At 38.4% G+C, this 27,067-nt stretch overlaps 1 protein-coding gene across 4 annotated transcripts in view; it reads right to left on the bottom strand.

The window, feature by feature from the left end:
• LOC124279422 overlaps positions 1 to 27,067 on the bottom strand; it is a 66,851-nt gene that overhangs the window by 26,340 nt on the left and 13,444 nt on the right. For all 4 annotated transcript variants that reach the window (XM_046715249.1, XM_046715251.1, XM_046715252.1 and 1 more), the window contains exon 4: positions 14,784 to 14,846. In XM_046715249.1, the coding sequence (XP_046571205.1) occupies positions 14,784 to 14,846 (63 nt within the window). The remainder of the gene's footprint in view (positions 1 to 14,783; positions 14,847 to 27,067) is intronic.

Below are 27,067 nucleotides of genomic sequence, written 5' to 3' on the forward strand. Positions count from 1 at the left end.
GCCATTTGTAGCGATCAAGCTAATTATGCTAAATACTGATATCCATTCTAATTTCTAATACATGAAGCAACAAATGGCCTGGGTAATGTTTGCACTTTTGACTAGAAATACAGACTCTGAATCACAGATTGTGACACTGACAATGATGATGACAAACACAACCTCAGTCTATTTCTAGGTATAACGTCTATGATATCATATAACTTAAATGTTTGTAGATGCTTATTAGACTTATGAAGGGAATATCATGGATAACAACTTTGTTAGTATATACCGATAATATAGAAAATAGTCCACAGTCACATCCATGTTATAAATGCCTATACACACCAGCCCTAGATCTACAGTCATTTTAGGGAGACACAGTGTGAAGGCAGAACTGTTGAGGCCACCTGGAGCACACCAGGAAGTTCTGTGAAAGGAACTGAAGGTGGAGGTGGGGATCCTTGCTTATGGTGTTGTATTGTTGCTGCAGCTGCAGATGATGGTGTGTGCGTGAGGAAACTTTTAAGCAGCTTGTAACTATTTTCCAGCAATATCACAACACTAGACACCAGAAATAGGCTTCACAGAATGTACCCATGTGGGGAATCGAAAGCAGGTCTTTGGTGTGACGAACGAATGCTTTAACCACTAGGCTACCCCATTGTCAATGGTGGTAGTGGCAGTGTTACTGATTCTATCACAAACAACAGAAGACAAGAAGCAAAGCTAGGCACACAAGTCATTTCAATGACTAGGTGGTCCTCTGAAGGTCATTGACGAGACAAGTGTCAATACTAGTTGTAACAGATCCTCACACAGCTCTGTAATGTGGTTCTAGTTTTTCCTGGCATAGTGGTTGCAGTGGTTCTGCAATAGCACTGAGGCAAGCAATGCATAGCCATGACAGTGATCTTGTACTGGAGCTGTAAGTGGGGGGCAGTGGTCCTGCATGTGAGCTACAGCACGAGTCCTGCTGGGCCCATCCAGACACAACTAGATACTTGTGATTGCTATCAGTGCCAGTGTCAGCCTACCGTTACCAGTGAGGAGTGTTTGGTAATGAAGCTAGCCACACAATAACTCACAAAACATCCCTATCACCGCCATGTGAGGGCTACTGTTACATCCCAATATCACCCAGTGCCTCTCCTCACTACCGTCCCATGATGGAATTGTTTCACCAGCCACCAAGTGTATACATATGACCTATCCACTAACCAGTTATCTTCTTTGTCAAAAAGAAGTAAAATAGTTGATGAAATATAATGTTGATCAGTTATAAAGTCCAATCTGATAAAAATCATATCCTCAATTCTACTGCAAAAGAAAGACCCGAGGACATCCCAATACCAGTCAGAAACCTGACCAGATCTTAATGAGATCGTTATTATGTTCCCTGTGAAATGTAACTTAAAATTATCATTGTCAATTTTCTTACCAAATACAGGGTCACTTCTGTAAGCTAGGACATTCTCAGAACTTAATACAGATATCACATCATCTTCCTTGAAGTTCCTTCTATCAAAAGAGAAGAAAACCAGTTAAAGGTAAAAATATCAATTAGATATCAAGATCAACATGAACAATACCATGCTCCTGGACAGATGGTAGGGTAGACTAGACAGATATCCTCCTGGATTTCATATGATTGTATTGTCAGTTTATCTAGACTTGCCTTGATAGAATTATTATACATCCACGGACTTGCTCTTGGGTTGAGGCAATTATCATATGTATATGCAATAATAACAATGTTTGTACACCCATGAATTACAAGTAACGAATAAGTGGCCACTTTCCCCACAGACCTGACCTGCAATCCCAGAACACGGGCAATACACATGTATAACAACCAAAGACACTTTCAGTCATCTCCGGTATGTTCATCATCATCTAAGGAAGAACTCCTGAGATAGCAAGCATCGGTTCCAGCAACAATACCTCCCTGAGAAATGGGTTATCGGCTAGGTAGAGCAGCTGTAAATGTCGCTCCCTATTTCATAATGGGGATGAGAAGCCGGCACATTTTAACAAGATGCCTACATCAACTAGCTGAGAGATGTTATCAATATGTCAGTATATAATAAATATTTACTCTGAGCATATTTCGCCATCATAGACCACAGGCATATGACTACTTGAAAAAATACACTGCTGCTCATTACAGACCATCAGACCAACACTCTGGTCAATATTACAGGCAAAATAACAAACGTTATCATTTCCATAAATATACAATTATTTCTCCTGCTGTCGGAACCTGAGGAGAAGAGACAGACACTGACTGTGGATGAAAGGTCAAGCAAAAACGACCATACATCGTTTACATTTTATATCAGGGAGCTTCTGTTTTGGGGCTCACAAGTCCAGATACCATCAAATTTAAATGTGAAAGTTGTCATCTGGAACAAATGCCAGTAAAAGCTGAAACAGTTTTCTCTAGCCTGGCACTATACATTATTTATCCAATACTCTTTCAGGTTATAGCAGAAAAAAATACCGGAGAATAATCACTAACGATATTCATCTCAAGGTGCATATGTATCAAGCATTTCAAAATGATTAATTCATTGCATTGTAACATGCTTTTGAAATGAAAAAATAAAAGTGTGCAAAATATTTGAGGTATAATATGAGAAATACCAACTGGTGCAACATTTATCAGAAATACCTAGTGTTGTCTCACCCACATGTATCTTCTGTACAATCAACAAAATAAAAGATGTAAAATCACTTTCTGTTGAAATGCCCTGTCTACAAAGATATTTATGCAAAGAAAATATTTATATTGCCACTAGACCTTAAATTAGTAATACTTCTGTTACATGCTTTTTTTGTTTACATACAATAAAATCTTCAGTTTGGATTAAGTGTATTGCTTTTGTCAAGACAGTTTCAAACTAAGACAGATGCCAAATGGAAGTTGGTATCAGATATCACAGCAGATAGATGGTGGGTGGTTGTTACGGGGGTGTATTCCCTCATTATGTCGTATTTTTTCAATGCTGGCAGTAACAGCAAATTAGCACCAAATTACCGAAAATGTCCAAGAATACTGCCCTATAAATAAGCCAACTCCGGAAATGTTACACTAGAGCAACATGCTTCCATACTTTCAGAGCAAAGAGGCACAGATCTCATTCTGCCAAAAGGTGTATCTGGCCTGATACTGGGCTAGCTCACCAGATAGGTTTTATCCACTTGTTGGCTGCATGCCCATGTAAACTGACCAATTAGTGTTGATGGACGATTGTCCCACAACAAGTATGATAAAAGACAAAGATTACAGCGGTGTTAAACTTATCACCATCATTCCAACGGGTCATCCTCCACTGCGGAGGTGATCACCCTGCCTCCCTCTCTCACACAAGATCATTAGCCCCAACCCCCAATACTCTGAGGCTGTAAAAGCAGAGACCATCTACCCATATCAGTGTATAGGCCCTGGCTGAAGGTAGCTCTATCGTTCTAAACTACAATCACCTCTCTCCTCCTGTGCTGCAACTACTGCTTCAATGAGGCTGTGGGACAAGTTGACAAAAGCATTTAGCCTAAAGCCGTGGGTAGTGTTACTTGCGACATAAGCCAGAAACCGATCTCAGTCAGTCATTACCTTGGACTAGTTATTGATGGTTATATGTAAGCAGCATGTCACACAAACAACATCGCAACCTTCCTTAAGTGAGTTTAACGTCGTGCTTGAGAATATTTCGCTCATATGACGACGTGCATGCGCGTGTATGTGAATGTGTGGCTGCTTGTACTAGCCAGACTGAAGCTGGTTTTATAGTGCTAGCCCACTGAGATACCATGCCGCAGTGAAGCATGAATACCCCACTCAGACACATTATACTGACTCCGAGCCGACCAGTCCTTGGACCCATTAATGCCGAGCCAGGCAGGGACCAACAAGTACCATATTTTTACGTCTTTTGGTATGACGCGGTCAGGGATCGAACCCGTGACCTTCCGCTCTCCGGGCGGACGCTCTACACCACTACACCAGGGAGGCGGTCCCTTCCTTAAGACGTAATCATTGCATTAGGGACTTTGTTCGTGTTTTGTTATTCAACTCCACACTAACGTCAGCAATATTCTAGCTGTATGATCACAGTCTATAACTAATCAAATCTGAACCAGACAATCCAGTGATTGATATTAGCAATGATCCATGACGTAGCAAAGTCAAACCAATTCAAATAGTTGCATCTAACAACCAACATAGGCTGCTGGGGCCTGTTCCTCCAATGAGAATCCCTGCATAAAAATTGACGACCTGGCATCCCTCTATAAGATTCATGGTGGACTTTTACAGTAAACATCTTTGTATAGATAGTTCTGAACCACTGTTTTCAGTTGATAAATTTCACAAACCATTGAAGCCTGATTATCACACTTCCTTCCTGAGATTGCATTTGAAATAGTACATTACGTTCCTGAATTAAAATTCTTATCAGCAGGATCTTTGGTACTAAATTAATACAAGATAAATGAATACTTAAGTTCAGATCAGAAAAAGACATTTCACATTATATATCTTGTTTATGTAGTTTATAGAATATTGTCACTGTTTCTGTATGGAACGTTTGCACAATAAACCTTTTATCTCTATCTCTATCTCATGTAAAGATACAGAAAGAATGTGTTGTTTGTAGTGCCGATAAACCATTTCATGAATAAAAGAAAGAACGGAAATAACAGCATGTACTCTGGGTCACCAGGTCCACACACACAAAAAACATACTGCACTCTGAGAAGCCATTATTACTCTAGCTTCCAGATAAGCTTACATTTGGTCATAGCCAGGTGTAATAGCCCTGGTCACATTTCATCTAATAGGTCAGTTTGGAGGCGGGTGGAACAGGCTGGGATCAGCTTTCTGGGACCTTGGTCCAGGGGGGCAGCTAGTACTCAGGTGACCAGTCTTTGTCACGCTTCTTCCCCGCTTCTTCCCCTGACTGAGAAGAGTAAACACACACCAAGCATCTCAAGTTCAGAACCAATCAAAGATTGACTACAGCTTTTGCCACTGTAGGCAGTATAGGCCACCATTAAATCATATACACATCTTCATCTTGAAGATTTGATAAGTTGAATACAAGACTCATAGGTCTATGACAAGCACATCAAGTTTTCTTCACGTACATTCATTCACTGCTGTCACTGTTGGTGATAAATCATATCACCCAGGAGAAATAGCATGTTTGCCAATGCACACAGCAGATTTATCAATTATTGACAATTCATGAGGGCGATATCATGTTTTATGGCCCAAAGAAAGTGATCCTGATCCGAGGACCATGGCCAAGGTCAATATCAGTTTGATGGGCCTATAAATATTGATATTGCACAAATAGCTGTCAATAATTATTGAATCAAATATTATACAAATAAAAGAATATTTCAATTTGAGTTCTTAATAAGTGATTCTGCGCCACAAGCTCTGTGGTGCAGTCCTGCTGAAGGTATTTTTCTCCTTTGTGTCCAATGGCTTAATCACACAGGGCAAGAAGGCATTTGATCACTGCACAGTTGGGTGGGTGTCAGGGCAATAACCTGTTCTAAAGAATGTCATGTGATTCTTTCTCAACCAATGACAATACAGATATACAGTAATTTGCACCTGCAATAATTCTTCTTATACTCATTCAGCCATAATGGTATATAATCAAGATATATATTTATTTATAATATTTATTTACATATAGCACTCAACTGCTATGTCTATAACCCATGAATGATGCTTTGTTAAGAAACTGATGTAATTACAATTTTAATTCTCTCTCACACACTCAGACTTCATACACAGTAGCAGGGTGAAGGTCATTACACAGAAATAATGCTGGCATTTACTCTCCCGTGACAGAGGGACCTGATCAAGCACTGCTAAGCACACACAGCTGAGAGCGAAATCACACCCTACACATTGTCAGCTTAAAGATTCAATATTTTGTCGTCAATATCAAATGTGTTTGCAAAAGGAAAATTTCATCATTTTGTTGATGCTTTTGTAAATCATTCTCCCTTCAAAATTATTTCCAGCCCTTAACATTGGGTGTTAACGGAGACTGCAACATAGATTAGTAACAGCATCACCGCACAGTGTATTTATGGGTGATAGAGAGTATATTAATTATATTCTGTCTTGCCTTGCCAAATAGCCACTGAAGATGTCACATAAGTTTCAAGCCAAAATACTTATACCTATTTCCATCCAAACGTCCTTGACAGGAACTGTTATAGCAGACGTTGTTTTGTCAGCTATGAAAGCAACATTAAAAGAAATTCCTGAATGATATCTTGGTAGATGCATTAGGTGTACTAAAAAATTAATGTATTGTTTCAGGTACCAAAACAGTCTTATCTTTTTCTCTGGCAACAAAGCAAATACCACTCAATACTGCGTTAACTGATGTGTATAATGAAGGCAGGGTCACTTCAAGGTACATATGATGTTGCGTGGAGACATAGCATAAAAACATTTACTTTTACAACTTATAAGCATGAAAAATATTCATGAGGAATTTTATTTATGAAGATCTATCAGGTAGTTAACAGTATTATCAAAGGAGATTATAACCAGTTTAATGCCCTCTCGGCCAGTCTTCTCATTATCCGGCTCATAAATGATACAACGTAATAAAACAACACGAGGTCAACATGAACAAACCTTGTTATCACATCTCCAGAGACCTTAAACTGACCAATATCAAAGATAAATGGTGTTTTTGTGGTGCTCGGTATGAGGATGTCAACTTTATTTGGCAATAAACCCTGCTTTACAACAGTTTATCACTGAATGTATCTGCTGATATCCATAAAGTCAAATTCTGCCAGTAGAGCTCAAGTGTTGGCTGTTTATTCTCAATCAGCAAATTTACCCGATCCCCATTTGATAAACAGGTCGAGTATATCTTATTGGTAGAGGAATATTGAATGAAAAAAAATAATCTATAAAGCAATATTTCCTTTGATTGTGAAAAGTTGCTATGGCGAGGAAAAGTGATGACCCGAAAATTGGGTCAACGGGTCAATTCAAGGGGTTGGGAAGGTATCGGGGTGGTAAATACAGTGACCTCCCTACCAAGCCCAGGTCATCTACTCAGCCAGCTTATTGCACAGTACACTGAAACCACTCTCTAGATCCTCAAAACTTTCAGTGAACTGTCGTTTGGTTGTTGAATATAAAAAAAGAGCTTAATCTCCATTGGTGTTCTAAATGATATACGCTGGTTTAACCTCCAACCTCCGTTATGCTGATCATATACACCACACCCAGACATGCAGAATAGTTTGTACCTCGGCCTCCTTACGTTCAATACTAGCCCATGCAATCCATGAGTGTATTGTTGATCTCTATAAACAACTCAAACCATTAATGTGAGCACTGGCTCACGCACTGGTGGCTACAACTACTCATGTCTTATAAATCATACAAATGACAAACACAAAGGGAAGCAACTCACTGATGTCATGCATAATGATTACCAAGGAACGTTGGACGTTTCTCTAGAAGGAACCAAACATAGTTTCCTTTATGGTTTTTTAAGTTTCTTTTACATATGATTAGACTGACTGACTGAGTTTGGTTTTACGCCTCTTTTAGCAATATTCCAGCAACATCACGGCAGGGACACCAGAAATGGGCTTCACACATTGTACCCATGTGGGGATTCGAACCCGGGTCTTCGGCGTGACGAGCCAAACATATGATTAGAACTAAGGAAAGTAATGAGGTTTGGTATGATATCAAAATTACTGATGCCTTTTACAAATGATCAGTAGACGTTTCTCTACAAGGCACAATATGATTAGTACTATGTAGAATGAAGCTTCTCCTGACCACATTTTAAGGTAAAGGTCAGTTAATGTCCGTGGGACTGTAGGAGTGAGTGAGTTTGGTTTTACGCCCCTCTAGCAATATTCCAGCAATATCACGGCGGGGACTCTAGGGGGTTCTCCTCTGAACATGAGTTACATCCATGTGAGGACCAGGGGTTGGGGGGGGCTTTGTACCGCACTGACTCCAGCCATTGGAACAATCAATGCAATGAAATTCCCTTGTCCATCAGTGTGAATCCAGGACCTTTTGCTGATCAATTGGACATGAAATTACTTGGGGCATTGGCTTGCTGAGATTTTAGACCCTCTGGGTCTCGTCTCTTGTGAGGAGGATTTCATCCTCTTATGCTGTCCGATCTAATTTAAATTATGACTATCTGACAATAGTCGTGTCAAGCTCTACCGCTTCTGTTGCCATCTCACCAACTGTCGTGGGTAAAATAATGCTCTCAAAACTTCTCATTAAGGAGACAAGATTCAACTTCACTTATAAATTTAAAATGATTTTCGTACATTCACAGTTTTGAAAGACAAGCTGGAAAATATTTAACACATCAATAAACCCTTTCAACAAGCAGAACATCCATACAATCATTATCCCATACAAAATCCCAGATGTTCCGGGGTTTAACTTAAGACTTAAGCATGGAGAGTAAAATGTGGCATGCCACTGGTATTTTCATGCACCACAATATCTGCCGATACAAGCAATTCAATCTAAATTATACATGCTTGAGCAGCTGCATTGCGTCCCCAACCATGAAGTATGATCCATTGTCACACATATACAAATGCAGTACTTCACAGACAAGCAAATCATAGCAGTGGGCCATAAAAGGTTCTTGTCAGTGAATATCATGTTACTGCCAAAGAAATTTTCATATCATATTTGGGCCATCAATAATATCTACTTGAAATGTTTCCTTAACTGAAAATGACTTCAAGAAATATAGCTAGAATTCCCCACACTATTCATTGATGTATGAGCTTCCTACTGGATACTGCTATGAGATAACATGTATATTACACACATCACTCCACCATCACCTGACACGAGATGTGAATACGACCAGCACATCAACCAGATCATGTTGACTGTATTGATTATGATGTAAATGCTGACATGCTCAGACAAATAAGGACCTTGACAAACTGGCTGAAGGTGTGACCTCCACATTTAAACAAATGGCCAGAAAACAGGTGTTACCAGAAATCAATCCAAAAGAATGCACTCTAGTTTTTATCTTATGATTCATTCATGATGCATCGACGGCTTACTGAACCTACATATTACCGGCATAAGTCCCATAGCAATATACAAAATGAGGTTTGAAAAAGCAAATTCTGCTTCTAAATACATGGAACAAAAAGATGAGTATTTTGGATGATTTCTTTTTTAAATAGTTAAACTATGCATTCAGATTTCACAGCAACAAGAAATACCCCCCAATATACATGATTCTCAACTTTTTTGTCCAGCATATGTAGATAAAGACTATAAAAGTCCATACATGTTAAAAGTATATCTTATCTAGACTAATCTGGACTTTGAGAATGAACAGACTATAGGCAAAATGAACAACCACTTTCCACATTGCAGATAGTTAAAAATTAAACCCAAATAAGTACTTCCCTTCAAAATCTGCTATGCTCAATACAAAAATATGGTACTGCTGTAGCAAGACAATTTATCTAGGAAACATTTGAACATATTCCAGGACACATATTCTGGTGCGTCAAGGATAAAATGCCGAACAAGGGAAACCCCCACACTTATACAGATAGCAAAGTAATCTGGTAGACAAGAAACAAATTAGCTCAGCTTGGTTGATTTTAACATGAATCTTTGTGAATCTCAATTTTCATTATATCTGACATTGTTTGGTGCATTAGTTGACTGCATTTAGCAAATGACAAATGCTATTTACATCACTAAATTCTTTTTCATTTCTATCTTTCATTGTCATCTCCCTAGTCAGTGAGCTTTCTCCTGGGGGCAGTCATCCAGTGACAGTTTTTTAAAGAATCACCATAGTTTACCAGCTTCATATACTCCCACTTGGCTACAACATCCTGTCTGATTCAGCTGTGGACCTCAACTTGATGCTACTATCCTGACAACTCACAGCAGACTTGACCTGCCCTAAGACGCTTTTTTAATATATCAACAATGAAATTACAAACTCCATTCAAATTTCTCTATTAAAAGAACATTTTACAAACCTTTCCTAACCTTTATAAAAATGCTCAAATGTTTACTTGGAAAAAATACAAAAAACATTATCAAATATTTTCATGTTTTACAGAAACTAGCAAAATGCTGCCATCATGGCGTGCTTGTATGTCCATGTTTTTCGGAAGACATCCGGAAACCAATCAACTTGGCAGAGTTCGGTAGATTTTCAATACTGCACAGAGTGATGTTTTCCACAGTCGAAAGTATCTTATGTAAACTTCAGCTCACTGCTTTCATACTTGGCATTCATGCCACATTAAACCTATTGTCATGCTTCTCAACTGATAACATTAATGCATTGAAAGACCTGTCCATCATTAGTGCTTTCTCACACAAAGACACAAAGACCGACATTCACTCGGACATTCCACACAAGTCCATACATACCTTCTTAATAAGCCTCTCGGAAGGAGAACATGCAATTACTGAGTACTTTCATTAGATGTCCTGAATAGGGATTCATTTCTAGACACAAGTATTGCTTTTTCGTCAAAGGTATTAGTTTCTAATCCTGTTCATCATGACAAGGGCCTCAGTATTGTGGGTGTACATCTTATTGGGTGTAAGGGGAGATAATGCAAGGCAAGGAGAGAAAGGACCAAAACCAGGAATATTGTAGAAGACCTACTATCAACATATTCAAGAAATGGGTGACTGAGGGTGTATGGTTCCTTTAAATTTTTTCCATCTAAACACAAGGGGGACCCCAAAAAACAGAATGTAACCACGTGGGCATTGAAACAGGGCCTCCAGTACATCTAGATCAAATGCCAAGGGATAGTTTTCTTTCACTCTTTACACAGTGCTAAGATCACTTTGTGTAAGTGGACACCAGGAATGGGCTTCACACATTGTACCCATGCGGGGAATAGAACCTGGTCTTCGGCATGACGAGCTAACGCTTTAACCAGTAGGCTACCCCACCGCCCCTCAACTACATGGCATTGTGCCTACTGAACCAATTATTTCTATATCTTGCACATTTTCAGGACATAATTGTGCCTTTCTTGGATAGTGTAGGGAAATGACTGGCAAGACATGCTGGCTCATTCCAGTCCAACCATGTTAAGCCTGGGCAACACCTTCCATTACTGGTGTACCAGAAACTCCTCTTGAGGTCTGGGACCAAGCATCAGCGTCTATCATGTGGCAGTAATCACAATGTCAACACAGCCTTCTATTCTGCCAATACGCTTCTCATCAAGCCAATCAACAAACATCAGACTTATATCCCAAAATACACTCTCGAAGACTTGTAATAGACTCAGACCATGCACCAAGATTCATTGTGACTGGTGGACATGCTGTCATTTCCAAGATGGCTGCATCCCTTGGAAGAGAAACCTCACAGCAAACAAGGAGCCAAAGTCAATATAACAAAGGGCCCCAGGGTGGTGCACATGTGATTTGCTTGGCACAATATTTCCGCTTTCTTGAGCTTGGTTGATGGCAGAATACTTGTGTCTGTACTATCATGCATCTGTGAGGCGACCTCAAGCAATTCCAACCATATTTAGCCCATGTTTGTCATGATAAAATCATTAATGATTGTTTGTAAATCTGCTGTCTGAAAACAGCAAGATTGGAAATGGAAGTCCACTGATCCTGTGGCAAACACTCACCCACTGTTCTTATCATCTCTACGCCTTGTAAAGTCACCAGCTTCTAATGTTTACTTCAAGAAAAAATATCAAATATTCCCCAAGATAACATGAAACAAAAAAGCAACAAGTTGTACTTCCCCACATTTCTATTAATTCCATCCTGAAAGCTTTATCGGCTCTTCTGCCCCAGTGGGTGGTCGTTTCAATCACTAAGGTTTATGCTTATTAAAGGTTTAAGGTAAAAAGACTGATTCTCAATACTTGTAATTCCAAACTATGGCGTATCAGCTGCCGCTGTAGACGTGTATAGGATCTACCCTTGTACAGCCAGCCATTACCATAACACTGGGTCTGACAAGGTAAAGTGCAGTGGTGGAATGGAGAGGCGGAATGCCTTCCTGACAGCCATGGAAACCCTTACATTTCAACACATAACACAAGCTCCCTTCTACATCACCTCCCCATAAACTTAATTTTTAAAAAGTGGGTTTGATGGAGACAGAAACTTGAATAGCGGGTACGGCAGCTGGTACGATGGGCCTGCCACGTGTCCATTACATTAGGAGAGTGGTTGCAGCCCATTCATTCTCTTCTTTGAAGCAGCCACACTAGGGGGTGCTGAAACCACGTAACAGAATATTACCCCAGTATGCAAGCCCGAGAGCTTTAATTAGCTACTTTCTATCCTCAGCTTTACCTTACACAATAAGAAGTCTTGGCTAAACACCTCCATGAAAACACCGATGCAATGTTGTTTGGTGAGGACGCCCCCATCAGACATGAATAGGGACAGTGTCCTTTCATACTTCCAAACTCAGGCAGAACATCAGTGTGAAAGAGAAGGGAGTTTATGGCCGACAACCTCTTTGTGGGAGAAATGGCCCAATGTCCAACCTTGTTAAGCCTGATGAAATGTTTGTTCACAATATGCACAGCTAGAGTTCCAGATTGGATTATTTTCCAATTACATCCTCTAGTAAACCACTATCAAACACTTTGAATAATACCAGTGAAATTTACTCACAAAATGAGTAAAATCTGAGTTCAAATACATGGAAAGTCTTAGCATTGTAATGGTCCTTGCTGTGAATTGATCTTATACATTCATAAGAAAGAAATTATGACATTGTTGATTTTAAACTTGTGATTTTGAACAACCTGTGATCACTCAGAACTGTCTCATACTATTTGTGTTCCGCTGTTCAGGGATAACTGACCTTGGCACAGTGCCAGCGTTTGACGTTGCAGCATCAACAGCACTGAATCCATATGAATTGAGGCGACACCTGGCTGAGCGCCAACATTTACAATCGCAGATCACTGCAGAATCAATTATCGGTGATGTTACATGACAAAACAGGCAACTAGCGTGTAAATCATTCCGGGTCTTGCTACGTTAAGGCAGAACCCAAACATCCAGCCACTACCACGACCTATACCACAGCTACCTAAATATTGATGGCCAATTTCTTCAGCCACACATCCAGAAAAACAATCATTATTGAAGCTGCTTGAATGGAGAATTCATCAGCAACATCAAAAGATATTTTCTACTGAAAGCATTTTCCTAATTCTAAAATAATTGATTCTTGCCAAATCATAACATTGAGTTAATTTAATCCACATCACCCAATAAAAACAAGTTCGAAATCGGATCTGATGTTCCATAGTTAATCAATTAATGGGTAAGATTTAATGTAGAAACTTTACTGTTTATCTCAAAATAATATTGTCAAGGAGTAAAAGTATTTGATTCCCAACATGCACTCACAAGATATATTAGAGTGCCAACAACAAAAACCTGTGCATCCATCATTACACTCAGTGAACGGCATGTCACGATGAGCTGGATAATAAATGGGTAAACAGAACGTTTGCCTTCTTTTTCATTAACATTGATAACATCCTATTCAATTTCTGAATCCTAACTTCTTTCTTCATGAACCCAAGAACAGTAAGCTTATTTGTATACATGCTAATCACTAATGTCTGCACAGATTACTTTTGCAAGATAAATCTTGTCATAGGCTTTGTATAATGCATATAAGGAATTTTTTTAAAACAATGATTAAAGAGTGTCATCCAAACTACAGAACATATTACAACTACCCATACAACTTGTCAAGCCAAATTCCACTACATGCAATTTGGAAAATGTAATCTTATACTTACAAGGGATCTTACAGGAAGGTTTTCTGTTTACAAGTAATTACGCACACAATTCCAATATAAGTGTGTAACATTGTAACATTGTAACATGGTAACATTGTAACATTGTAACATTGTATCATGGTAACATTGTAACCCCACTGCTACTGTATCACCTACCAACCATGAAACAAGAATGTAATGTAAAATAGGCGACGTTAAAATTAAATTCAGATTGGAAAGGATTATCAGAGAAGTCCAGTATGATTCATGTTAGTTGAGATTCAAACCACATCTAGTCACACAGAGTAGTGACATCAAAATGTTGTGCAGGATGTATGTAAAATACATGAATTTCAAACTCCATCAAGTCAGACAGCGTAGCGAGACACTGACAAAGGCCTCTGACTCTGTATCTGTGTACATAATGGCCGGCTGGCCACTAGTTATTTTCTGAGAAAACGTGAAAGCAGCGTCACAATGGATCTCACCCTACTTTCCATGGTTAGTTTCCCTGCTGTCATGAGTGTACGGATACCATACTTGTTTGATCGGGATCAAGACAACAACAAAATGTTGACATTTAACATGGAGCAATAAAACTTTCACCACACCACCAAAAAATACCAGAGGGCAAACAGGCCACTAAAATCGAACACCACAGTCCTAGCAGGGCAAAAATTCACCATGACAATCGGAACAATTATATTCAAATTCCATTGGATTTTCAGAAAGCGGTTATCTGAAGCGTCTACAACATTTGAAAATCTCCCTAGTGAGGACCTGGCATGTACAAGACATGTTTTACATGCCAAGGCCCTGTGCTGTCATCGAAAGGCTGACAGTGTCGGGCAAGACAAATGAGAAAGTATGTCCAATATTGTTGATCAAGGTCACAACCTCCCCCAGCTCCATCACCAACCTGGCAACATTACAACATCAGCTGAATCATAACACGGTTCACTTACCCGTATCTTCACTAGTTTGGGCCGGCTCAAACTATGGACACATGGTTTCTTCACAGACGTTTTCTGAAACAAAACGGAAAATATTACTTTGTTGTTTTATGTTAAAATGTGCTGGCAAGAAAGACAAGAAAGTTTTATTTTCTCTAGGTATTGATTTGTGATCATAATGTTAAATATAAAATATTAACACCTGCGAAAAGGGTAAGCATACTTGGCACTTTCAGTACCATTCACTACTCACACAATCTGTAACCTGTAAGTGTTTTAGCATCGTGCAGTAGAACTCATCTCTCATGTCCAATATGCTAACACATGTTGTCACAGTGAGTGAGTTGGGTTTTACGCCGCTTTTAGCAATATTCCAGCAATATCACGGCGGGGGACACCAGAAATGGGCTTTACTCATTGAACCCATGTGGGAAACAAACCCGGGTCTTCAGCATGACAAGCGAACGCTTTAACCACTAGGCTACCCCAGCACCTCATGTTGTCAAAGAAATAGAATCAGTAAGGTAGAGGTCAACACGGTTTTCTCACAATAATACACTTTTGAAATAAAAAATACACCCAATATATCCTTAAATACTAACTTTCAACAAACACTTGATGTACAAATTATGTTTTGTTGATGTAAGCTTTATAAAAGTTTCAAGTAAGCATATAATTATAGAAAGGTCTTTAAAACCTAAAATAAAATCAATAATTATTAGAGGACCAAATCACCAATATTTCAATGATTAATTGCCAAGATATATTTTTGAGCCGTTCTTCAGCGACTTGAAGAACAACTGCACCATGAAACCCGTCATGTTCAGGCTAATATTCAGTGCAGCAAACATGCATTACAATCATAAACTGAGGCAATCAGTAAGTTACCTGAAAGCCAGTATATGACCAGGGCACAATATTGACAAAGTTCTACTATCTACTCATCCAGGCTGTACTCTTCTAAATGGCCAAATATTTGGTAACAGCATCGGTCAGTAATTGCAATAACCTCCTGTTTCATCCAACTGATCTGAAGACATATATTTCTCTCTAAGCATTTAATAAGACATGCTGGAATCAAATTTGTAGAGTTTCCTCAGCTAGATGTTATTGCATTAAGCCACAGTGTTCATTTATGTCAATTATAATAAGAGGCAATTATGGCCTTGGTAGTAATGCAGCTTTCCATCAAAGTCCTACTCAAATACTGAACAAGTATTCATAAATAATGTTCCCATTTACAAGCTTGCCAAAGAGGGACCAAAACTCCATCAGAATCTGTTAGCCTGATTTCTAGTACTGCCATTTTATAGACCCATAATGAACGGGTCAAGAATTCACCACAATCTTCCCATCCCTATCAGCCGCAGACCTCAGTCTCAGACCTCTGTCTCGGCTAGTTAGGTCTGTCAGCTTCACTGCCACCCAGCATTTACAGTTTCTGATATCTAAAGCTTGTAGACTCCCGTCACTGTAGGTGGCATAAGCTCTATGTTATACTGCCACTATCACATGCTTGTTTTGAGTTCTGACAGTCATACTCTGTGGCTTAACTGGTATATTCAACAGTAACAGTGTAACAGATTCAGAGAGCAATCAGCATACTCTGTGGTATAACTGGTATACTGAACTGCAACAGTGTGACAGATTCAGAGAGCAATCAGCATACTCTGTGGTATAAATGGTATACTCCACAGTAACAGTGTAACAGATTCAGAGAGCAATCAGCATACTCTGTGGTATAACTGGTATACTCCACAGTAACAGTGTAACAGATTCAGAGAGCAATCAGCATACTCTGTGGTATAAATGGTATACTCCACAGTAACAGTGTAACAGATTCAGAGAGCAATCAGCATACTCTGTGGTATAACTGGTATACTCCACAGTAACAGTGTAACAGATTCAGAGAGCAATCAGCATACTCTGTGGTATAACTGGTATACTCCACAGTAACAGTGTGACAGATTCACAGAGCAATCAGCATACTCTGTGGTATAACTGGTATACTCCACAGTAACAGTGTAACAGATTCAGAGAACAATCAGCATACTCTGTGGTATGATATACAACAGTAATAGATTCAGTGAGTAATCAATGGTGTAAGTTGTACATTCAACAGTCACAGTGTCCTGCAGGCTGTGTTGACAAGTCTGGCAAGCTGCCATGTTGCGTCTCCAACAATCCCCCCCCTCCCCCAATACGCACACACGACACACACCACCATTTCTAAGTGGCCGGTGACAAAAACAACGTTCTCCACCATGGAACAGGACAACACACATTACACCAACTCATGTAGCTCCCTTGGCAAGCAGCCAACTAAATCTGTTCCACAAAGGCTCACGTACAAAGATAAAATGTGAAATCTTTACGACAGACAGGAATAACATTTTAAATGTGTTACCACACTAGTGTAATTTGACTTCCTTGTGTTGTTGTCAAAAAAACATTTTACAGAGCTTATTCAATAACAAGAAAAATGTTAAACATGTTCTGATTAAAAGGATTGTAAGCGGTTTTGTTTGTACTTTGTCACTACGGTGATATAACAGTACCATATTCAGGAATCATGTCAAAATGATAATACAATCTGTCAAGTATTCTAAAACAAAGATTCTTCAAATGAATTCATCTGTCAAGAACACCTGATTTTCAGTGATCCAGTGATTCCATGAATATAAATGTTTGGTCCTTTAGCCACAGTGGAATCTGTATTAAAGTATTATTTACAAGTGTGGACATTTAAATATTTACACAGATACTGACATTCATTCTAAACAAAATTCCAACAATCAGTATTTGAAATATTTTATACAAGCAATTCAGATGAACAAGTAAAAAATTAATATAATTAGCTCAAATTGCTTGCTAGAAGAATTGCAAAAGTACATGTGATCTTCAAATGTTTGTCATAATAGCAACATAAAAGTAAAACATTTGATTTGAATTGATAAATATTTAAATGTAGTATTCATTGTCATTTGAAATTTAGTCGTTTCAGTTGAAACCAACATCACTGAGACACATATATACTGTAAAGATAAAAATAAAATACTTCATTTTGTAATCTACAATTGTAATCCAATCTCATAATAGATGAATTTAGACAATGGAAGTTGGCATGTCTACATTTTAAGCCTCCACTTAGTTTTTAATATGCAATATCAAACATGCTTCCACATGTGATGAATCTAAGGAGGCCACTAGGTGATACTGGAAGTCCTATAACATATGTAGATAGCTTCAGCTTAATAATTAAGATAGTTCACAAGAAACGGAAGAAGTGAACATCTCTTCCAGTCATCCAGCATTCTCCCAAGTCTTCTGTTGGAAGACAAACATGAAATCGTCGAGCATACACTGTTTACCAAGTAGAATTCCAGAAAAGGTTTTATGGGTGACTACTAGTGACTATTTCCTAAAGAAAGTATTGTAGCACAGATATCCTAAAAGAACCTGCAGTGGCACCTTGCAGAGGAACCCAAATGTGCCCAGTTTGGTTCCTGGTGATCTATAGCTAGGGTTGGGTATTGCCAAACCTTTTGTACTGCGATATATTGCGATATATGTTAGCGTATTGCAATATGTATTGCAATATATTGTGAATAGAAGATTTCGCCAAAGATTGGAACTCTAGAAAAAGCGTCTGCAGCGGCGTCCGCCATTTTGGTTTGTTTATCCCTACACCGAGTGCTGGTACCAATCTATTTTTTTTATTCATATGGTTTAAAAGTCACGCAAATGCAATAATATAACCAATAAACATTCTCAAAACTTATTGTATAATAATATAAAGGAAATACAAATGTTATTAGTAGTTTTGACTACATCACGACAATTACCGATCATGGTCACGGAAATTGACGATCGTATCGAGTGAACCGATTCGCGAAAAGTATATCGCAATATATTGTATTGTGAAGTTTGAATTGCAACATACCGGTTAACTGGTATTATCGCCCACCCCTATCTATAGCCCGTTTGTATGATGTATTAGGAATAGCTGTCTTTGTTTATGGTGGCATACTATTTTAAAATACAATTCAGTTCTAACCTAGATGTTTTATGTATTCTAAATGTGTTTGTACTAGTCATGACTGAAATAGAACAGATGTGAATTTAAATTTTATCTCACCGACATTTACAAATTAAGGATTGTGATATTTGAGGGCATTACCTGAACATATATAGAGGATATTATTATGAGTGCCCATGTCATACTATGTTTCAACAAGAGTGCCTAAATGTTGGTATTTCCCCGAGCGAGAGCAACATTTAGGCACTCGTGTCGTAACATAGTATGATATGGGCATGAATATAATATTCTATTTATTACCGAAGTCGTCAAATTGAGCAAAATAAACCCAAATCTACTTTCAAACATAGGCTGGCTACCACCCATCGCTGCATGTAGACCGCAACCTCACAGAAGAAACGCGACGTCACATCATTGTTCATGACGTCACATCACCATGACAAAGTGATCATATGAAAAATATGAACCCAATATTTTCACCCTCCTAGGTAATAAAGGCTACCAAGGGTTTACATATGACTGACTGACTGAGTTTGGTTTTACGCTGCTTTTAGCAATATTCCAGCAACATCACGGCAGGGGACACCAGAAATGGGCTTCACACATTCTACCCAGTTTACATTTGAAGACATCAAACCCACAATAAGTGAACGCCTACACCACTGGGCTACTGAACCACCAACCCTCCTAGTAAGTAATGCCAACAGTGAAGGAAGTCAAAGACTGCAGTATTTGCATAAGACCAGTTCTTTTGACATTGATGCAACGATGAAACCAGCATTTTGTCCCCACCTCTTAACACAAGGATTAGCATGACCATCAAGAGGAGAAGACAAACATATGGGGTGGTGACCAAGACAGCCAGCAGTGACCTATCGGTGGTAATTACAACCCTGGGGCAGCCTAATTGAGAGGACCAAGCAGCCAGAGGCAGGTCCACCATCAGGCCCTGTCAGTCTGACAGGCCACATCATCATTGGCAAAGATGGTCTTATTGGCCATCTATTCATGGTCACCAATTGGGCCATCTTTTCATGGCCAGCAATCGGCTATTAGTTCATTGTCAAAGATGGTCTATTTAGAGATACAGTTACTTTATACATATTTGGTAAAGGATGTGGAATCTCACTCTGATGAATGGGCTGATTCGGTCTTATTTCAGGAATAGCAATTATAACTTGGAATGTTCTACTATATAATAAAGGAATGAGCTGTTCTGCCACACACTGAACATCCTGATCAAAAGGGCTACTCTACTACACACTGAACACGCTGAAGGAATTGGCTGCTCCACCCAACATGGAAGGAAAGGGCTGTGATACCCAACTTTGAAGGAACAAGCTGTTTTATTTTATTTGAAACATTCATAGAATGGACTATTCTACTATACACTGAAGCAATGACCTGTTGTAATAGAGGACCGAGTCTTGTACCACACAATGAAAGAAGAGGACCGAGTCTTGTACCACACAATGAAAGAAGGGCCCATCTAACCTATATCCAGAAATTGTCTGGGAGCCTTCCACATGTTTGATTCAACTAAACTGTGACCGAGACCGCAGTTCTCCCTTAATCCTACGGGGTTAACAAAGCTGTTGTTACGGCTAGAAACAGAGTCCATTCAAACGTAGGGTTTTGTTTGCATCCCGATCCACAGTGTGTGAAAATGACCTTCGACAACATGTCAATATTTTCCTGTTCTGACCACTAAAAGGCCTGGTATGTTATTTGCCCGCTCGGTGGCTAGCTATCTTGGTCCGATGAGAAAATAAACCAAATGCAGTACCATCTTGCAACATTTACTGTTTGTTTCCACAGCCTTTCTATACCCCATGAAGATCTGGGTTAGAATTGATCTTCAGTGACCCATGCTTGTCCAAAGAGCCAAATACAGTGAAGCCTCATTAATCCGGACGGTTGCGTTTCTCAGCAAATTCGTCCAGTTTGCGAATCATCAAGACTACTGAATCAAGACCCAAGTTCAAGCAAGAGTTGCTGTTGTTACGGTTCGTGAACGCGACTTACAGCGTCCGGACTGTGAAGCAATTTACTGTTTATTTTACTGACTGGTTACAGCTACTTATCATCCGGTTCAGAAAAACGAATTTCCAGATTATCGAGGCAAATTCAATAGGCATAGATTGGTAACAAGCTGAAATCGTCCGGGAGGCGAGACATCCAGATTATCGGGGTCCAGAATAACGGGGCTTCACTGTAACAGGATTGGGTGGTCGGACTTGCTGCTTGGTTGATACATGTCATCATATCCCAATTGTCTAGCCTGATGGTCATGATGCCTATCATTGTGCAGTCTGTTCCTGACCTTATCATTCACATTCTTGTCATATAGCTGGAACATAGAGCTCTGCAGAAGACTACAAACAATTCTCTACACAAATGAGAGCTCATCAAAATATGATACAAGCATGACATTTACTAAACACAAATGTCATTAGTGTCTTGTAAATGTTACTGATGTCTTGATGGCTAAAAGCCCATCTTAAGCAGACAACAGATCTTCATATAATACTAATCGTTGATGACCTTTACAAATACAGTTTAAAGCACAGAACACATATGTATGAAATATTAATTGACATTTGTCTACAGATCTCAGTGACCCCTTTCAGTGGGAGCTGTCACATGGTCAGATGGCAAAGACAGTGCCAAAGCTCTGCCACAGAACAGGATCTCTCCCCAGGAGGGAAACTGTGTTTTATACTGCAAAGACCATGCATATGAAGAACTGGATTTCATAATTAACATGAAATGAAGCCTGTCTGAAAATGTGACATTGTGCAAATATATTTAGGGTAATCTTAAACTGCTTGACATTCAAGTAAATAAAATCACAGAGCACTTTCCATGATCATAATTGGTCCATTGTACGATCCCCACCATATCATAGGCATGTGTTTATGAATCACTATCACATATATTAGTTATGATACAGGAAGACCGGGACAAGTTGAGCAGATCCTTCCTATCATGTTTGAATAATTTAAATCAAATTTGCCAGGGCTGCCAGTGGTCCAGGATGAATCCCTCTATCAAATCAATCGGTTCCTAAGTCACCTTTACCAAGCCCCTAACCCTACAGGACATGGTTTGCTTCATCACACCCTCTGCCGCCCACACAGGTCAAATGGAGCCTGTCTCTTACCCAGCATTCCTTGCAGCTCTTCCTGTTTGCTGAATGTTGAACATGTACGGTATGTGATGACTATCTGGCTCCTGCTGACCAGTGGAGACAAAGGTGAATGAAGTCTCCAGATTAACAAATGTAAGGCCAAATGAATATTAAAGAGAATCAACCAATACATCTTCAGACCTGCAATTTCAGATTTAGATGGTGAGGCGATAGACCTTTTGGCACAAACTACTACAAAGGGGCAGGATATAAAATAACAATAAACAAACAAATTGTCTTGTAAGGTATTCTAAGGAAATGACACCACTGCAAGTATTGATGAAAGAAGGTGGTAAGATAAAAATGATAATTCAAACATGTTATTTGGAGAGTAAGTTTGAAGAACAACAGTTAAAATGGTAGTGATGGAAAAATGCTGTTAAGGATCTGTTTGGGCAAGATGCTTCAAGGGCAAGATGCTTCAAGGACAAGACTGTACTGTAAGCTGTCAGTTATTCCTGGAGATGCCATCATGGCTGGAACGGTCAGTCTATCTGACCACGTGGAGGTCATCAATCCTCCAGACCAGCCCTGTCTGGCATGGTCCAGACACTCAGCCATTACCTATCACTAACATTACCTTCTATATCAACAATAGATATGCCAAAGCAATGATGAGCTCTTTCAGATACCTTCAATGCCCACTTGATAAATCTCTTAAAGAGAGGGCCAAATGGTGGCTGCATGGATGCGAAGAAGCTACAGGAACACTACCCCGAAGCTCTGACATTTGAATGTTTGTTTTACATGGTCAGTTAGTCATGCACCACAGCTGTCGAATTTATTGTTTTTATACATATTTTTCATAAAAAGCATTGTTTACTCTATAAAAAGCTAATCAAAGGCTACTTTTCTTGATTCAACATATGAAAACAGTAGAGGAAGAAATGTTTTTATGGAAAACATTACAATTAATTAAAAGAAGTGTTTTGCTGAGGTTAGTTTTGTGTGCAAGATGAATTGTAATGCATTTGACCACCAATACCAAGACACATATGAACAGGAGTAATGCTGTTTATCCTCACAATACGCAGATTGATAATCAGAGCTCAGTAATCGATCAAATATCAATTGTAATTGTGAACCCCACCACAAAACTCGTGTCAGTTTTATCAGTTGTGTATGTCTTCATTTAACAAACATAACAATAACAAACAAACTCTCTAAGTTTGATGTAATGTTTCATTTGTTATGAAAATCGATTAGTCTTCACTGAAGCTGACCTAAACAACTTGAAGACTGAAACTTTAAAACTGCTTTGAGATTCTAACTATCCCCTTCAACAAAAGAATGAGTTCAAAGCACTCAACAAGCAATTATATCCCTTATCCATATACTCATAATGCTACATAGGAAGTTGTAGGACAAACAATTCTATGTTGAAAACCATGAAACCAACATTTACTATATTTAAAAAAAAAATGAAATAACTGATAGACAGGTAATTGAAATATGCAGAAAAACAGCATTTATCATAAAATGTATACATTTCTGACAGGATAAATCCACTGGATGATTAGGACATCCCCTGGAGTCATAACGGATAAATATGCACTGTAAATGGTCTTGGAGTCCTACATTCAGTGTTTATAGAGAAATATGGCTCCAACCTTGTCTATCAGTGATCAAGTCAGAAATAACCATCTGTACAAATGACTGGAATAATTGTTATCATTATCAAAATAATAGTCCAAGATGCCCCAAATCTGTGCCTACAGGGGGGAATAGTTGAGCCAAGGCTGGCCAAATACAATGTTTATTCCTAACACAGAATATTTACCATCCCTAAACACTCTTGCATGACAGCCTCTATATCAGCATATATTTCCAGGCTGAAATAGGCATGCCTATTATCATGGACAATAACCACTCAATGTTATCTGCATAACAAAACACTGGACCATGATGTTATAGACGTGACGGAGGGGGTGAATACCCTCCATATACTTCAACAACACATGTAATATACACCTCGTATCAATCGAGTAAGTAGTACAGGTAAACAACTCCTTTGTCTGAAATCCACACAGCTGATATGGGCATACAATACAGCATTTCCGCCTGCTTTGAGTAAGGCACAATCTGAATGTAGAGAGCATGTTGGTAGGGGAGGGAGGAGGATTAACCAATCAATTCTGTCAGCATCAGGTGCAGTATGCACGTCGCTGAGGAGTGCATATACCGCTGCCTCCAATGTCAATACATCGACTAACATTGACTATAGAGCCATTCAATACTGACGAAAAATGAGTCAGTATAAACTACATTTCAAACCCATTGTGTGGTAACAAGTGGTAACAGGGGTCAACACCATATGTCAGATCCAACAAATCGGCTGCTCATTTGCGATTTGTGGTTATGTGAAATAGCTAGATTTAGATGGATAACTAAGCGGCACCTGGATTTCACTGGTCTGTGACTAGTGGGTGTGTCCTTCCCTGTCAGTATGAAATAGCTAATTAATATAGTTACTGGCCTTATGATGTTACATACATGATACAGGTATGTGAATGTTACTCATTTCTACGAGTCTGATTATAATTACCATTCATTTCTTCAAGACAAAAGATTGTGCCAGTGGGATAAATGATGACAACATGTAATCCCTGCAATCAAGTTATTTTATATTTAAAATATCTACACAAGAAAAATTAAAAATCCAGATAGAGCCCAGAAGAATGCTTAATTAATTATACAGCTGAGGTGATGATCCAGCTTGCCAAATCATTCTCCACCATTCTTTTTTTTCAATATATTCTTAAGGGCCTGGGGAAACTGGGTTAAATGTTGATTGTGGAAATATTCCTGCAGTGTCTTAGAGGGAATGGTCATGGTTCCAATGTTGGAATCAAGCACAGGTCTTGAATAAGCCAATGAGAAAAGCTGTAACCACTGAGCTATGACAATCACCCTCACAGAGGAATTGCTAGCTGGCACAAACCCATCACAACCCAAGAAGAGAAAGCAAGTCTCCATTTACCCTACAATCCATTTTGTTGTTGACAGTTAAAAGTGACTCATTGTTTAAGATCATATGTAAGTGGAGACCAATTTTATGACTTCATCATCCATGAGTCAACAATAACACCTAAATATTTACTTATAAACACACACTTACGATGACTGTTGACTGCTTTAGAATCACTCTGTACACAGTAACAAGTAACAATGCAGTAGATCAGTTAGTACACTACACCATGCCTCATAAGCAATATCACACACCAGGTCAAAACTGACATGATAAAAGCACTACAACCCAACCCTGCCATAGACGGTAACAATACATCAATACCTAATGTTCACTTTATGCATTTGAACATTTTGTGATGTATTAGATGTGTCAGATGAAGAAATGTTTATTGGAAAATTAATATGTTAACTTTTTTTCATGTTTGCTTCCATGACGAATTAAAAAAATTACACAAATAATTCATGGATAGGTAGAATTAAACATTCAGTATCACATGGCCAGACAATATTACTTAGCTGTCATTTAACAGAATATATCCTTCAGCTATTATATGAATTGGAAATGTCATTTAGATAATACATGGAGAGGAAAACAGGCAATGTCATGGCAATATCACATCTAAAAGCAGTGTAATCTTAAAAATAAATGGATAGGCAATGTAATTTAGATATTACATGGTAAGGCAATGTAATTTAGATATTACATGGTAAGGCAATGTAATTTAGATATTACATGGTAAGGCAATGTAATTTAGATATTACATGGTAAGGCAATGTAATTTAGATATTACATGGTAAGGCAATGTAATTTAGATATTACATGGTAAGGCAATGTTATTTAGATATTACATGGTAAGGCAATGTAATTTAGATATTACATGGTAAGGCAATGTAATTTAGATATTACATGGTAAGGCAATGTAATTTAGATATTACATGGTAAGGCAATGTTATTTAGATATTACATGGTAAGGCAATGTTATTTAGATATTACATGGTAAGGCAATGTTATTTAGATATTACATGGTAAGGCAATGTAATTTAGATATTACATGGTAAGGCAATGTTGTTTAGATATTACATGGTAAGGCAATGTTATTTAGATATTACATGGTAAGATAATGTTATTAAGATATTACATGGTAAGGCAATGTTATTTAGATATTACATGGTAAGGCAATGTAATTTAGATATTACATGGATAGGCAATGTAATTTAGATATTACATGCTCAGGTAATGTAATTTAGTTATTACATGGATAGGCAATGTAATTTAGATATTACATGGTAAGGCAATGTTATTTAGATATTACATGGTAAGGCAATGTTATTTAGATATTACATGGTAAGGCAATGTAATTTAGATATTACATGGATAGGCAATGTAATTTAGATATTACATGCTCAGGTAATGTAATTTAGTTATTACATGGATAGGCAATGTAATTTAGATATTACATGGTAAGGTAATGTTATTTAGATATTACATGGTAAGGTGATGTTATTTAGATATTACATGGTAAGGCAATGTTATTTAGATATTACATGGAGAGGCTATGTATTTTAGATATTACATGGAGAGGCAATGTAATTTAGATATTACATGGATAGGTGATGTAATTTAGATATTACATTGATAGGCGATGTAATTTAGATATTACATGGTAAGGCGATGTCATTTAGATATTACATGGTAAGGCGATGTAATTTTGATATTACATGGATAGGCACCATCAATTCAGTATCACATGGATAGGTACCATCAATTCAGTATCACATGGAAAGACAATATCATTTGAAAGATCTTGGACAAACATCAGCAATAACTTTGACACTAAACGTAACACTTAAAAACAATGGTCAATTCTTTTTAACATTTTATATGAGTTCTGTTGAAACAAAGTATGCCAGATATGTGGATCATAAGCACGTATCTCTCCAGCCATGTTGAGCAGCTAGCTAAGTCAGCACATGGATATCTTTGAAGATGAATCCAAACAAACAGAGTCCACACATGCAGAGACCAACTCAGTGATCAAACATACAATAAAGGGACCTGGCCCCACTAACAGAGGAATCAACCCCGAAAGAAGAAAC

The sequence above is a fragment of the Haliotis rubra genome, unplaced genomic scaffold (assembly GCF_003918875.1).
Source record: "Haliotis rubra isolate DU_JTF1 unplaced genomic scaffold, ASM391887v1 Scf25, whole genome shotgun sequence".
NCBI classification, from domain to species: domain Eukaryota; kingdom Metazoa; phylum Mollusca; class Gastropoda; order Lepetellida; family Haliotidae; genus Haliotis; species Haliotis rubra.